This window comes from Hippichthys cyanospilos, chromosome 16 (assembly GCF_059441005.1).
Source record: "Hippichthys cyanospilos isolate Australia breed blue-spotted pipefish chromosome 16, RoL_Hcya_1.0, whole genome shotgun sequence".
In the NCBI taxonomy this organism is placed as follows: domain Eukaryota; kingdom Metazoa; phylum Chordata; class Actinopteri; order Syngnathiformes; family Syngnathidae; genus Hippichthys; species Hippichthys cyanospilos.
The window spans coordinates 10,825,788-10,838,572 of record NC_142384.1 but is presented as its reverse complement, the minus strand read 5'-3'; the positions used below and the strand labels follow the sequence as shown (position 1 = coordinate 10,838,572).

General features: G+C 38.7%; 1 protein-coding gene across 1 annotated transcript; it reads left to right on the top strand.

Annotated features, from left to right (window-relative positions):
- Positions 1 to 1,008: 1,008 nt before the first annotated feature.
- On the top strand, positions 1,009 to 8,331 carry dhx58 (DEXH (Asp-Glu-X-His) box polypeptide 58). The gene is made up of 12 exons (XM_088437644.1): positions 1,009 to 1,240; positions 1,419 to 1,605; positions 2,867 to 3,071; positions 3,141 to 3,331; positions 3,520 to 3,633; positions 3,711 to 3,843; positions 4,208 to 4,393; positions 5,103 to 5,341; positions 5,882 to 6,193; positions 6,319 to 6,509; positions 7,394 to 7,493; positions 7,734 to 8,331. Exons 2-12 carry the CDS (start codon positions 1,429 to 1,431, stop codon positions 7,920 to 7,922), a joined length of 2,037 nt encoding a protein of 678 aa, XP_088293770.1. The 5' UTR covers positions 1,009 to 1,240; positions 1,419 to 1,428; the 3' UTR covers positions 7,923 to 8,331.
- The last annotated feature ends 4,454 nt before the right edge of the window (positions 8,332 to 12,785 follow it).

Sequence of the window (12,785 nt, the reverse complement as noted above, 5' to 3'; positions counted from 1 at the left end):
TACCAGCTTGATGTTTTATTATTGATCACCTTAATTGATTACCTGCATGTGAGTAAATAAATTGTGCAGTCATGCCTTATCTCAACAGTTTGGTTGGCTAGAATTCGTCAAGCTCTGACGAGATGTGAATTGAATTAGAAGCATAAACTCGTATCAGAAAGGGAATATTTCCCCTAAAATGTCAGGTTATACTGACAGTTCTAACACATTTTTCTTCAAAGCAAAACCTCAGTCTTTTCAGTAATGAATGCCACGTTTTCTGAGTTATTAAACATGCTATGGACGTTTCAAATGCACCGTGCAGTGCCTCATGTAAATCCGTCAATCAAGTGAAACTCTTAAAAACAGTATATGCGTGGAATAAAAATAAGTTCCCTCTCTTCAATTAATTGTAAACCACAAACATAACATCACATAGAAAAAAAACGAACATACAGTTATCTCCTCATGTAATTTACTTTTAGCAAAATTAAAACTATGGAATCAAATGGAAGGAAATAAATTGCTGTTGGGAGCAGCTAAAAAATTTGTGTTGTACTTTTGTTCCTTCAGAAATTCGATTTAGGTGGACTTCCGCTTTTAATATTCTTGTGTGTTTTTATGAGTTAAGATCAGAGGAAAGTTATGGAGGGGTGTAACACGGTTTGCGATATTATTTGACGTGTTGCGGCGAGGCGAAGAAACCACGCGTTGCTGTGCTAGTGGAGATCTTTACTCTTCGCATGCCATCACAAAACTGATACAAGTCCAAAACAGCAAAGACAAAGCCAACAGGATCAAAGCATCAAAGGATCATAGCAACATGCCTACTGGGTGAGAAACATGATCCTAGTGTCCGCCACCGTGTATAAAAAAAAAAAAAAACGGACTTTTTTTTAATTAAACGATATAAACATACAACACACAGTCAGCAACATATTACAATATTAATGGGCAGTATACAGAAATAATATAAAAGATAAAAAATAAGTGAAAAGAAACGGACTTTTTTTGTTGTCACGATGCCAAATTTCGGCGTGACGTCATGTTGACCCCGTGAGTTTCGCTTTCCTGACGCGAGAAGGAGAGCAAGAATGCTGCTGCGATCCTGTGCGCTGCGACTCTACCAACTTAAGATTTCTTCAACTTTTGACTTCAAATAACGACACTACCCAATACGATCTGTCTGTATACATTTTGGACACGGCAATACCGCAAACCCGGAAAAAAATAGGAATACAGGAAATCGTTGTCTTCCGTTGTAAGTACATACCCGACTTTACTCTGTTGTAACTGCCTGTATCTTACTCCATATAACAACCTTGTGATTGCCAAATTCACCCCCGAGCCACTTTTGATCGTAAAAGGGGCGAATCCGCTTGGTGTAGTCACATCTTTTAAAGTTAAAATACATCCAATTCTGCTCTCATCTGCCCAAGATTGGCCAGAATGTCGGAGTTTGACCTGCACGGGTACCAGAGAGAGGTGGTCCAGAGGGCTCTGCTGGGGGAGAACGTCATCTTCTGGCTTCCCACGGGAGCGGGTAAGACGCGAGCCGCGGTCTACGTGGCGCACAAGCACCTGCAGAGGACGCCCGGGGCCAAGGTGGTGGTCCTGGTCAATACTGTAAGTTCATTTACTCGAAAATCAATGCATTTATTGATTAACACTTATGCAGTGTACCGTCCCATAATTTGATCTTTACGTAAGAGACATTTCACATCAAAAGGTTAATTATTGAGATTATTGAGATATAGGCTACATCGACGCTGTTTTTTTAAAATATCTTTTGAGAAGATTACTTATTACTCATTTACCCATGAAGTGCATTTGTCCAGATACGACAATGTTAGCCAAAATGTGCGTGCCAAAAAATTAATCTGAAAAATGTCTCATGAAAAAAACGTCTCACAGCTTCTTTGATGTCTTTCGACCATGAAGCGCATTTGTCCAGATACGACCGTTAGCCAACATGTGCGTGACAAAAAAGACAAATGAAAGAAAGTCTCTCAATTTTGAGAAGATTACTTATTACTCATTTACCCATGAAGCGCATTTGTCCAGATACGACAATGTTAGCCAAAATGTGCGTGCCAAAAAATTAATCTGAAAAATGTCTCATGAAAAAAAAAACGTCTCACAGCTTCTTTGATGTCTTTCAACCATGAAGCGCATTTGTCCAGATACGACCGTTAGCCAAAATGTGCGTGACAAAAAAAAGACAAATGAAAGTCTCTCGATCTCACCGATTCTTTGATGTCTTTAAATTACCGTTTCAATCATGAAGAAGTCTCTTTTTAGTTTTCTTGTTAATTTATTGTTTTGACTGTTGTACGTCTAGTTTTCGTTCCATGTATGCAATAATGGTGTTTGTTTGGGTTTTTTTTATTTGAAAAATGGTGGTTTTCAAATGGGGATATGCATACGCCTGTGGCTACATGAAGGCACTTCAAGGGGATACGTGAGATGTTGATGAGTTTCTTAAGGTATCAGTTAATCAAATTTAATGTATATTAATGTCAAGGCAGGAAATGTTTAGTTTCTTTTCAAATTAGGAGCAAATGAATTGTAACATGAAGCAGGTTGTTGAGAAATTGTCTTTTGCAAAACATTACATGCCTTTGTTTTTTTTTTTAAAGGACCTGGATCATAATATTTTTACACTTAAATACACACAGTTAAATAAATGCATATTATCTACGTTTGGCACATTGGCAATTTTTTTTTATTATTAAATATGTGTTTTATGGAACTGGCATTTCTAACCAGGAAGTAAAACATCTCATTGACAAGTAAAACATCTCATTGTCGAGTGACTGACATCGAACATCTGACTCTGTGTCCCAAAAGTAAGCCCTCTCGTTCTCATCCTTGTGTTGATGTCCAGGTGCACCTAGTGGAGCAACACTACACCAATGAGTTCTTTCCCGCTCTGGGACGCGACTACGCCGTGATGGCTGTGAGCAGCGACAGCCACGAGAAGGACTTCCTGGGCGAGGTGCTGTCTAAAAAAGATGTCCTCATTTGCACGGCTCAGATCCTCCTGAACGCGCTCAACAATGAGGAAGAAGCCAAGCACGTGGAGCTCTCAGGTGGGTCGCAGAGAACCGGAAAAGAGGGGTGGCAGGGACGTTGCCATAGTAACAGTAGATCATTTCCAGACATCACCTTGCTGGTGGTGGATGAGTGCCATTACACGCACAAGGAGACGGTGTACAACAAGATCATGAGGCTCTATTTGGAGAAGAAGAAGAAAGGCGAAGGACGGCTGCCGCAGGTTCTCGGGCTCACGGCGTCGCCGGGAACGGGAGGAGCCAAAAGTCTGGACAAGGCCGTGCAATATATATTGCAGGTACATATGTGGCTGACGGATGCCATCTTGTTAAGTATAGGATGCAACCTTGCTTTTGGGCTTCATTTTTTGGCTTTAAAAGTGCTTCATATACTGAGGGAATTCAAATATTTAACAGTAATAACCATAATCAACACCATCATCATTAATACATAGTATAGTAATTGTAAATTGCACGTGTTTGTCAGATTTGTGCCAACTTGGACTGCGCCATCGTCTCCACCAAAAACTGCGCAGAGGAGCTCAAGTTGAAAGTGCCCAGACCCACAAAATTCTTTGACATTGTGGAAAAAAGACAGGAAGTAGGATCCCCGCACACCAACATTTTGTTCTAAATGTGATTTTTATCAAAGTCAGCTGACTGTGCGTATGTTGGTAGGATCCATTCGGGGACCACGTGAAGCGGATGATGCGACGCATCCACTGCTTCATGAAGCCTCCCGAGGACTTCGTCATCAGAGAGCTTGGCACGCAGGAGTATGAGAATCATGTGGTCGCACTGCAGAAGACAGGTCTTGTATTGCATTTCATTTTGAAATTTTCAAGTGAAATATAAAAAAAAAAAAAATAATAATAATAATAAAACATATTTATAATGTTCCAATTTTTTGTGCTTCTTAACATCTTATTACATTTTGAATCGGAGAAAAAAATCTGATTCAGTTCTTTAGTCAATTTCAGTATATTCAAGATTTTAAAAAAAGTCAATTATACTGTATGAAATCATGCAAGTCAAATCCAGATTAGAATCAGATTGCATAAAATGTTATCGCACATGTTCAGTCAATTTGAACTAAAATATCATTAGATTGCGATTTGTTATACTTATTCTGAATGTACATTTAGGTAATGTGAATGCGCAATGTTCTGATCCAGGTGTGGAGATTTGCGACAGACGACTGCAACAATGTGCTCTGCATCTGCGCGAGTACAACGACGCGCTGCTGATCAACGACACGCTGCTGATGGAGGACGCGCTGTGTTCTCTGGGGAACTTCTACAAGGGCAAAGAGACCACCATCATTGACGACACTGACCGCTTTCTGGTGAAACTTTTCCAAGGTGGGCACTTACACGTCTGAAAATCTCAAATCTGTCATCCTCGTGCGTCAACCACACACAATAGTGATGCTCTGGAATCCAGGTGTAATCCACCATTAATAAATTACATTTAAAAACTGAGTTTGAAATTCATCGGGTGTTTAGAATTCAACATCACACAAACAAACAAAAAATAAGCAAACAAAAAAGTAATTGCAAACAAAAAATCGAAAACACCTAAGAGAAAAACACAAGCAAAAAAGACCACACAATAAAAAAAGGAGCACACAATATAAAAAGAACATGCAAGAAAAAAGAAGCATGTAAAAAAGAAGCATGCAAAAAGTGTGCGAAAAAAAGAGCGCGCAAAAAAGCTTTTTTGTTTGCTTAGTTTTTTGTTTGTGTGATTTGCACAAATTTAAGATGGAAAATCCGGTTAAGCATAATCAGTTGTTTAGAACTAATGAGCTCAGTAGATCAAGTTACAATTTTTTGCTCTGAATCCAGATTTAATTTACACTGCCCATGAAGAAAAATCAAAATATTCAGATATTTATCACTCAAATGTCATCATTATTTGTACAAGTTAATAATCTGGGTTTGATCCAGATTGCAAAAAAAAAAAGTTTGAATCCAAACAAACTCAAAAATTCTTCTTGAATCAGGTCTTCCAATTCGGTACTGGAACTCGGTGGAAACCCAAAATCGGTGACCTGTTCCTCTCTTGCAGATAACCGAGCCAAGTTGATGATGTTGGCCCACGACGTGCGTTTTACAAACCCAAAGATGGAGCAGCTGGAGACCACCCTGCTCAGAGACTTTAGTCCCAACATGGAGTCCAGAGCAATCCTGTTCAGCAAAACTCGCAAGAGCACATCCTGCCTTTACCAGTGGGTGCTCGCCAACCGCAACCTTTGCTTAGCCGGCATCAAGCCCGCCATCATAACCGGCAGCGCCGGCATGTCGCAGGTAATGATTGAGTACTGTGGCAAAATTGTTTATCATATACTTTATGCATTATATGTTTTTAATTGGACGTATGTCATCGAATTTGAGTTGTGACAACAGATATTTGCGATGTTTTTTTAAATATTTGAGGATTCAAGACTGACTGAAACTGCCTGCACATTTCGAAATAGTAGCAGCACCAAAATATTTTTAACGTAACGCCGACACACTTGCATTGGTAGAATACTGCACCAAAACAACATAACATGCCTGGATTCGTTTAGTGGAGAGTGCCCCCTGGTGGCAATGAAGATAACAGTTCATTTCCCATGATGGATCTAATGATTCCGTAGTATAAAGATGTTCATTGTAAACTTCAAAGCAACATAACATGCCTGGATTCGTTTAGTGGAGAGTGCCCCCTGGTGGCAATGAAGATAACAGTTCATTTCCCATGATGGATCTAATGATTCCGTAGTATAAAGATGTTCATTGTAAACTTCAAAGACATTGTCATTTTCCTGAACCGCCTGGCATCAATTGTTTTTTTTTTCCCTACAGCATGATCGCAATGAAACCATCCGCAACTTCCGCTGGGGCCGCATAAACCTCCTGATCTCCACCAGCGTGGCCGAAGAAGGCCTGGACATCCCCAAGTGCAATCTGGTGGTGCGCTACGGCCTGTTAACCAACGACATCGCCCAGCAGCAGGCGAGCGGTCGCGCCCGCGCCCAAGACAGCCACTATTCCCTGGTGGCCCAACGTGGCGGGCGCGAGGAACGGCGCGAGCACCTCAACACTTACCTGGAAGGGCTCACCACCAGGGCCATCAAAGAGATCCACCAGATGAGCCCAGGAGAATTTAGAGAGAGGGTGAGTGATCCTGCTGACCCAGTGACTGAATTAAGAACATAACAGGGAATTTAACTGAATCTCAATAGAGCTGTCGACAAATATACATGAGTGACGAATCGCCAGTGTTTGGGTTATCTCTACAGATCGCCAAACTCCAGACGGAAGCGGAGATTTTAGTCCGAGTGGCGGAGAGGAGCATGATGGAGAAGAACAGTCGTTACCAGTCTACCAAGGTCCAGCTGCTGTGCGGCAATTGCTTGACGGCGGTGGCGCGAGGCGACGACATCAAACTGCTGGAAAAAATGCATTACGTCAACGTCAACCCGCAATTCAGGTCAGCTCACATCCATGTTTGGCGAACCTGGTGATTCTCAATTATTTTTTTGCACAGCTCATACCAATGAGATAATTGGTATGAATTGATTGAATTGAAAATCCACTTTAATTTTTAAGTTTTGACAGTGTCAGATGTAGTGATAAGTTTTAATCGCTGATGCAGGTTTATTGATGTTTAAATGCTCCGTAATGCAACGCCCAGTAAAAAAAAAAAAAAAAAAAAAATATATATATATATATATATATATATATATATATATATATATATATATATATATATATATATATATATATATATATATATATATATATATATATATATATATATATATATATATATATATATATATATATATATAAATAATAATACATGTAAATACATGTGGTAGGAACATCAACACAATATCTTGAGGGCAATGTATGTTTTTATGAAACCAGAAGAAAAAAGTATACAACATAATTGGATTTTTTTTTTTTTAATGTTTTTTACTCCCATCAGATTTTGAAATTGAGAGCGCCACTGCACCACCTGGCGTCGTATATATGCACTACATCACACAAACGCAAAAATCAAAGCTTGTTTCCTTAAACGTTATTTTTTAAGAGCTAGTGCAGAAAATGTTCCAAAAATTTGTAATGATTCCATTACTAATTTGGTCTGCAACGTCACAAAATCGGCAAAATGTTGAGAATTCCATCCATCCATTTTCTATAGTTGCCTTTCCTGAACTGGTGTCCCTGAACAGAGGCGGAAATGCTAGCCACTCTTCCACCGAGCCGCCCCAAAATGTTTAGAGTTGTTTTTTCAAAATGAAAACACGTTTGTGAATATTTATTTTCGATTCAACTTAAGTGATTCTTGACAAGTGTCTGTGCTCTCAGGAATCGTTATAACAAGGGTCATATGGTACTTTTGGACAAGACGTTTGAGGACTGGGAGCCAGGCTGCATCATCAAGTGCAACAACAGCAACTGCGAAAAGGTAAAGAGTTGGCTTGACTTTTCTGTCATTGTGTACCTTAACCACCGGGGGGCAGTATAACAGACATACACTTCTGCTGTACTGTCAAAACTGACAATACATAGGAATATAAGTTGTTCTTCACAGAGGATAAAGAATATATTAGAATTTCACCCCAAATAGGATAATCTTACACAAAAAACAACTTTGCGTCTCAAATACTGTATGTAGTGTCCCACAAAGGAAGCATTTGTGTTGCAGCAATGGGGCTATGAGGTGAAGTACCGCAAGGTGGCGCTGCTAGCCAATGTCGCCATCAAACACTTCGTTCTGCAGACACCGGAGGGCAGGACCACGGTCAAGAAGTGGAAGGACATCCCGTTCACTGTGGAACACTTCAGCTTCATTGAATACTGCCATCAAAAATACTCGCATCTCTTGGACTCATAACAAGCTAACGCAAGAGTTGTGACACATGTGTTACTGTATTAGAACTCCACCCGCACTTTTTAAAAATGGTCATTTTTACTCTTTTAATGAAATTTATAACGCTAATATAAATTGATATTGTTATTTTAAAATACATTGTTATTTATACCGTATGAATTGAATCACATGCACTCTTTAAAAATATATGAAATGATCTCTTCTTTTTGTCCTAAAACTGTTCTTGTGGTTTTGTGTAGCACTTTGAGACTCCTTTTACTGTGATAAGGGACTCTATGAATTAATTTGTTTGGCTTGACATGTTGCCTTAAATCAGTCCTTCTCAAATAGTGGGACATGGATGACCCCAGGGAAAGGATTTATTTTTTATTTTTATTTTACTTTTAGTGTAATAAAATGTGTGATAAAATAAGGATTGGCATTTTTTTTTCAGGCACTTTGACTGACGCACTATTTTCTGTTGTATAAATGCTGTAAAAAATAGCTAAGCGGTTGTTGAAAGATGTTTTATATTTATAGTTTTCATTTTGTCAGCGTTAAAAAGGATATAGGTTTAAATCTACAATTTTTATGAATAATAATCTTAAAAATGGTCGGCGTGGCAAGTCTGAGGGGCACAAAATGTTTTCTCTTTCCAAGGGGGGCTTTGCAAATAATTGACGAACGCTGCCTTCACCCTTTAAACGCCATAGTAGCAAATTTGCGCATAGCAACTTTTGCAGTACCCCTTTATTGCTAACGATTTTCAAGATAAAACCTTTTGAAGTCGAAAACGGAATATTTTATTGAAAAACTCTGACGCTTGAAGGGTAATTATCATTGCTGCACGTGGTAGTGATGCCTTCAAGTACCGCTAGAGAGCAATGTTGTGTCGAGAATTGTCCGCTAGGTGAGCAAAGAAAGTCAACACAATTTCTTAAAAACAAACAAACATTAGAATCATAACAACATCTACCGGACAGAGGAAATGCGAAAAATAGAAATTGAAAGCAAAATCATTAAGAAATTGAAATACTAATCGTTATAAATGCTTTACAATGGATAGTAAGAAAATGATTGAAAAGTAAAACCCTTAATAAAAACTAAAACTAAAACAATGACGGTAGTCACAACAAAGAGCAGGATGGAATATAAACTATATCAGATTTGTTTTATTATTTACAAAAAAAGGTAAACACATTTGTGTTAGCTTGTCATACTGTGCATTTATCAAAAACTGATATGCATTAGTACCAGTGGTAAATATAGACCAAAAACATCATTACATTATCACACAACAATAAGGTTTAAGGAAAAGAGACATTAGGGTGAAATGAGCCAATTAAAAAGATAATTTAAGCAAACGTATGCCAAGGCATTACATTGACGCTTTTAATGAATGATTAAAAAAACACACCCTTTGAAATGATGTCTTCCACAATCATTATATATCTTTCATATTATATTCCTGCATCACTAATGTGCTTTTGTATTACAGACCGGCTCATTGAACACACATTTAACACCATTACCAGTCGCTGAAGAAACCACAACTAATTGATCTCATTGGCATCATCCATCATCAAGTCCAAATGATAAGAGGCAACATTTTTTTGGGGACACACACTCACACACTCACACACGCACACACACAAACAGAATACTTTGCCTGACTTGTTAGGGAGGAGGCAGGAACTGATATGATTGACTGTGATCCGACTCAGCGTTTCTAATCAACGCTGATTATTTCCTTTTGCACACGCAGAGCACGCTGATTGCAATTAGACGCCCCTCTGTGTGTGTGTGTGTGTGTGTGTGTGTGTGTGTGTGTAGGAAATGCCATGTATCCGTCATGTATCCGTGTTCATGCAGTCTCCAGGAAACACTGAAACAGTATGTCGTATATTCTGTTTTAGTTTTTCCTTATCTTCAGATTTCATATCTTCATTCTCAAGACTACTATGTTTATTTTCACGATCTTGCATCTCATTTTTAATGATATTCACGCATTTTTCACGATATGCTTAAAATCAATGGTGGCAGAAAGACAGTCTAAACCTTTGCCTGCCATCCGTGCAGCTGCTCTAACGCAATTTTTGTGAATTTAATCTGGACGCAAGCAGACCTATTCTGAGCTTCATGGACATGTGTGGTGGATCATATCAGGCATACTTCATTCAAGAATGAGCAGCTGGTATCAACCCCTCTGAATAATTGTTATATGTTTTTAAAATCGTTCCAATGGGTGGCATTAAAATGAATTCAGCTGTCATCACCCCCACAACGGCGCACCCTTCCCTGTCGCAGATCCACCGACCTGTGCCAAAAGAATAACACTGACTCAACGCCATAACAATACATTGTGTTATTTGTCACTATTTTACAGCACATTCTTATTCGCTTGTCAAGGATTTCTCACTCTGACTTGTCAAAATGAAATACTTGGAATAGCTGAAAGCTTACAAACAATGATTTATTAAACTCTATATATTTGTCGGCGTATTTACGCTTTTTCTGTTTGCGCAGTCGAAGGCCTTTGCCACGACGTGCCGTTGTCTGGCACCGTGGCAGGAAATTGAAGAGGTGGTAGAGAGCCGCGCAGCAAGGACTTGGCGGAAATGAGGCGAGCCTGGCGTGACCTGATGTTATATTGACTGCACAAAACCACGTCACGCAAGTTCATGCCAGAATAAAACAGTTTTTCAAAAAAAGAAAACACTATTTGAAAGCTAACTGACTAACTGAGATACTTCTGTTGGTTTGATAGCTAAAAGCTGGCTTCCTTAGCCACAGAAGTCAAAAATATATTAAGAGTATTAACGTGTTTATGTAAACTAATGCCAAAGTGGGGTCGATGATAACAAACAGATTTAAACATCATATTGGTCTTTTGTCCATCTGATGATTAAAAGCTGTGCTTATTGAACTAATGAGGACAACTTAAGCTAAGTGGATGATACAGTTTTGGACAAAACTGTAACTAATTCAGCATCATTTCTGTTTGGAATTTCAGTTTGTTAGCTATCAAGTAACTTCCTGGTCCATGTTGGATGTTTAAGTCTTAAAGGGACAGTGTGTAAGAATTAGACCGCTTTTCATTAAAAAAGAATAAATTAAAGATTGTTAATTTCAAAGACTTGCAAATGAATGCGCTCTTAATGACCAGCAGTATATTTTAAATATAATCCTAGGTCTAGTTATCATTAAAATATATTATATGGGGGCGGAGGCGGCCATGTTTGTTTTAGCTACGGACAATGATAAATGCAGCACCTGCAGCAGCTCCTGCAGTCCGTAATGAAAAACGGTCTAAATCTCACACACTGTCCCTTTAAGTATTGCCACATTTGTGTCCATTTTTTATACGCTAGCTGCTTATTGGATTCAAAGGTACTCAGCCCAATGTTTCTCTCGAGAGTGTTTACAGTCGAAATATATGCGGCGACAGCTCATGACAGCACAATTATGATGAGGTAGCACCATGACGGCCTCCGTGTGGTGACAATGGGGTCGCGCGTCGCAATATGTGCGACATGGCGGGCGGGTCACAGTCAGCGAAAGTAGGCTTGCTCTGGCGGGAAATGTCTATTTACGTGTCGGAAAATGAAGCCGGGCCTTTGTGACATTTTCATAGTCCTGCAGGCACGGGTAACCTTCAGTCGCCGACAGGAACATCAAAGAGTGTATTGTATGGTAATGTAATGTAATATGAATGTAATAATACGCATGTGTTATATTTGTATGACGTTGGTTGATGTAACGGGGAGCTAGACAGGAAGTGGAGCACAAAAGTGAAAGGGGGATCCCTGGCTGAAGTTATTATCGGCGCTCACTTAATAAATGTCTTATCGTTGATCATGACAAGTCTCATTTCCCCACCAATGACCTTTGCTAAATTACCAGCAATACGACCATTATATCTTTATCTCATTTTATTATAATAATAGTCTTCTAATCAGGGAGTTCATTCAGATGCTTTTCATATGTACATATTCAGAAAATGAGAGCCAATGAATGTAATAAAGTCTTGTTTTATTCTTCTGTTTCCTTTCACTGCTCAAGGTCTCCCAGCTATACATTCTATTTGAATGCTACTTGTATTTTGTCAAAGTTTTAAAAAAATAAACTCTAATCTCCACTTTTTATACTTTACGTAAGTCTAACTTTAATTATATTTCTGTATTTGTGCTTTTGTATTTCTTGATTTGCTAATTGTGCGAGATGACAAATCTCTTTTTTGTGCTTTAAAATGTTAGCTCCCAAACATTAGAAATGGATGTGCAATACCATTTAAACTACCATCATTTTGAGACTGTAAGCCACTACTTTTTTCTCATGCTTTGAATCCTGTCATTTATAGTCCAGTGTGTCTTATCTGCAGTTTTATTTACTAGCTTCCAGGAGGTACTCTCTTGATAAACAAAGAGAGACAGAAGAAGACACTAGGGAGTATTTATTTTGAACTGCTATTTTACTTGCCACCAGAGAGCGCTCTCTACTAGTAAACATAACCAGGCATGTTGCTGTTGTGTTAGTTCAGTAGTCTAACACTTCAAGTGTTTTTTTTTTCAAATATGTTGGTGCTGCTCTTATTTCTAAACCAGGCAGTTTGAAAAAGAAAAAGGTTTACATAAAATAAAAATTAAAAAAACTTCCATCTACCATCTATCATGTACTGTATATCTAATTTTACAACCTGCGGTTTATAATACTAATTTATTTAATATTCTGTTAACTATTTGTTGATGCAGCTTGTAGTCCGGTCCGGTTTATAGTCAGAAAAAATATGGTACTCACCGACCGACCGACTGACTTCAAAGCACTACGTTTGTGCGTGTGCGTGTGTTTGTGTGTGGGTGCGTGCGTATTTTGTCTACTGGTTTTTTA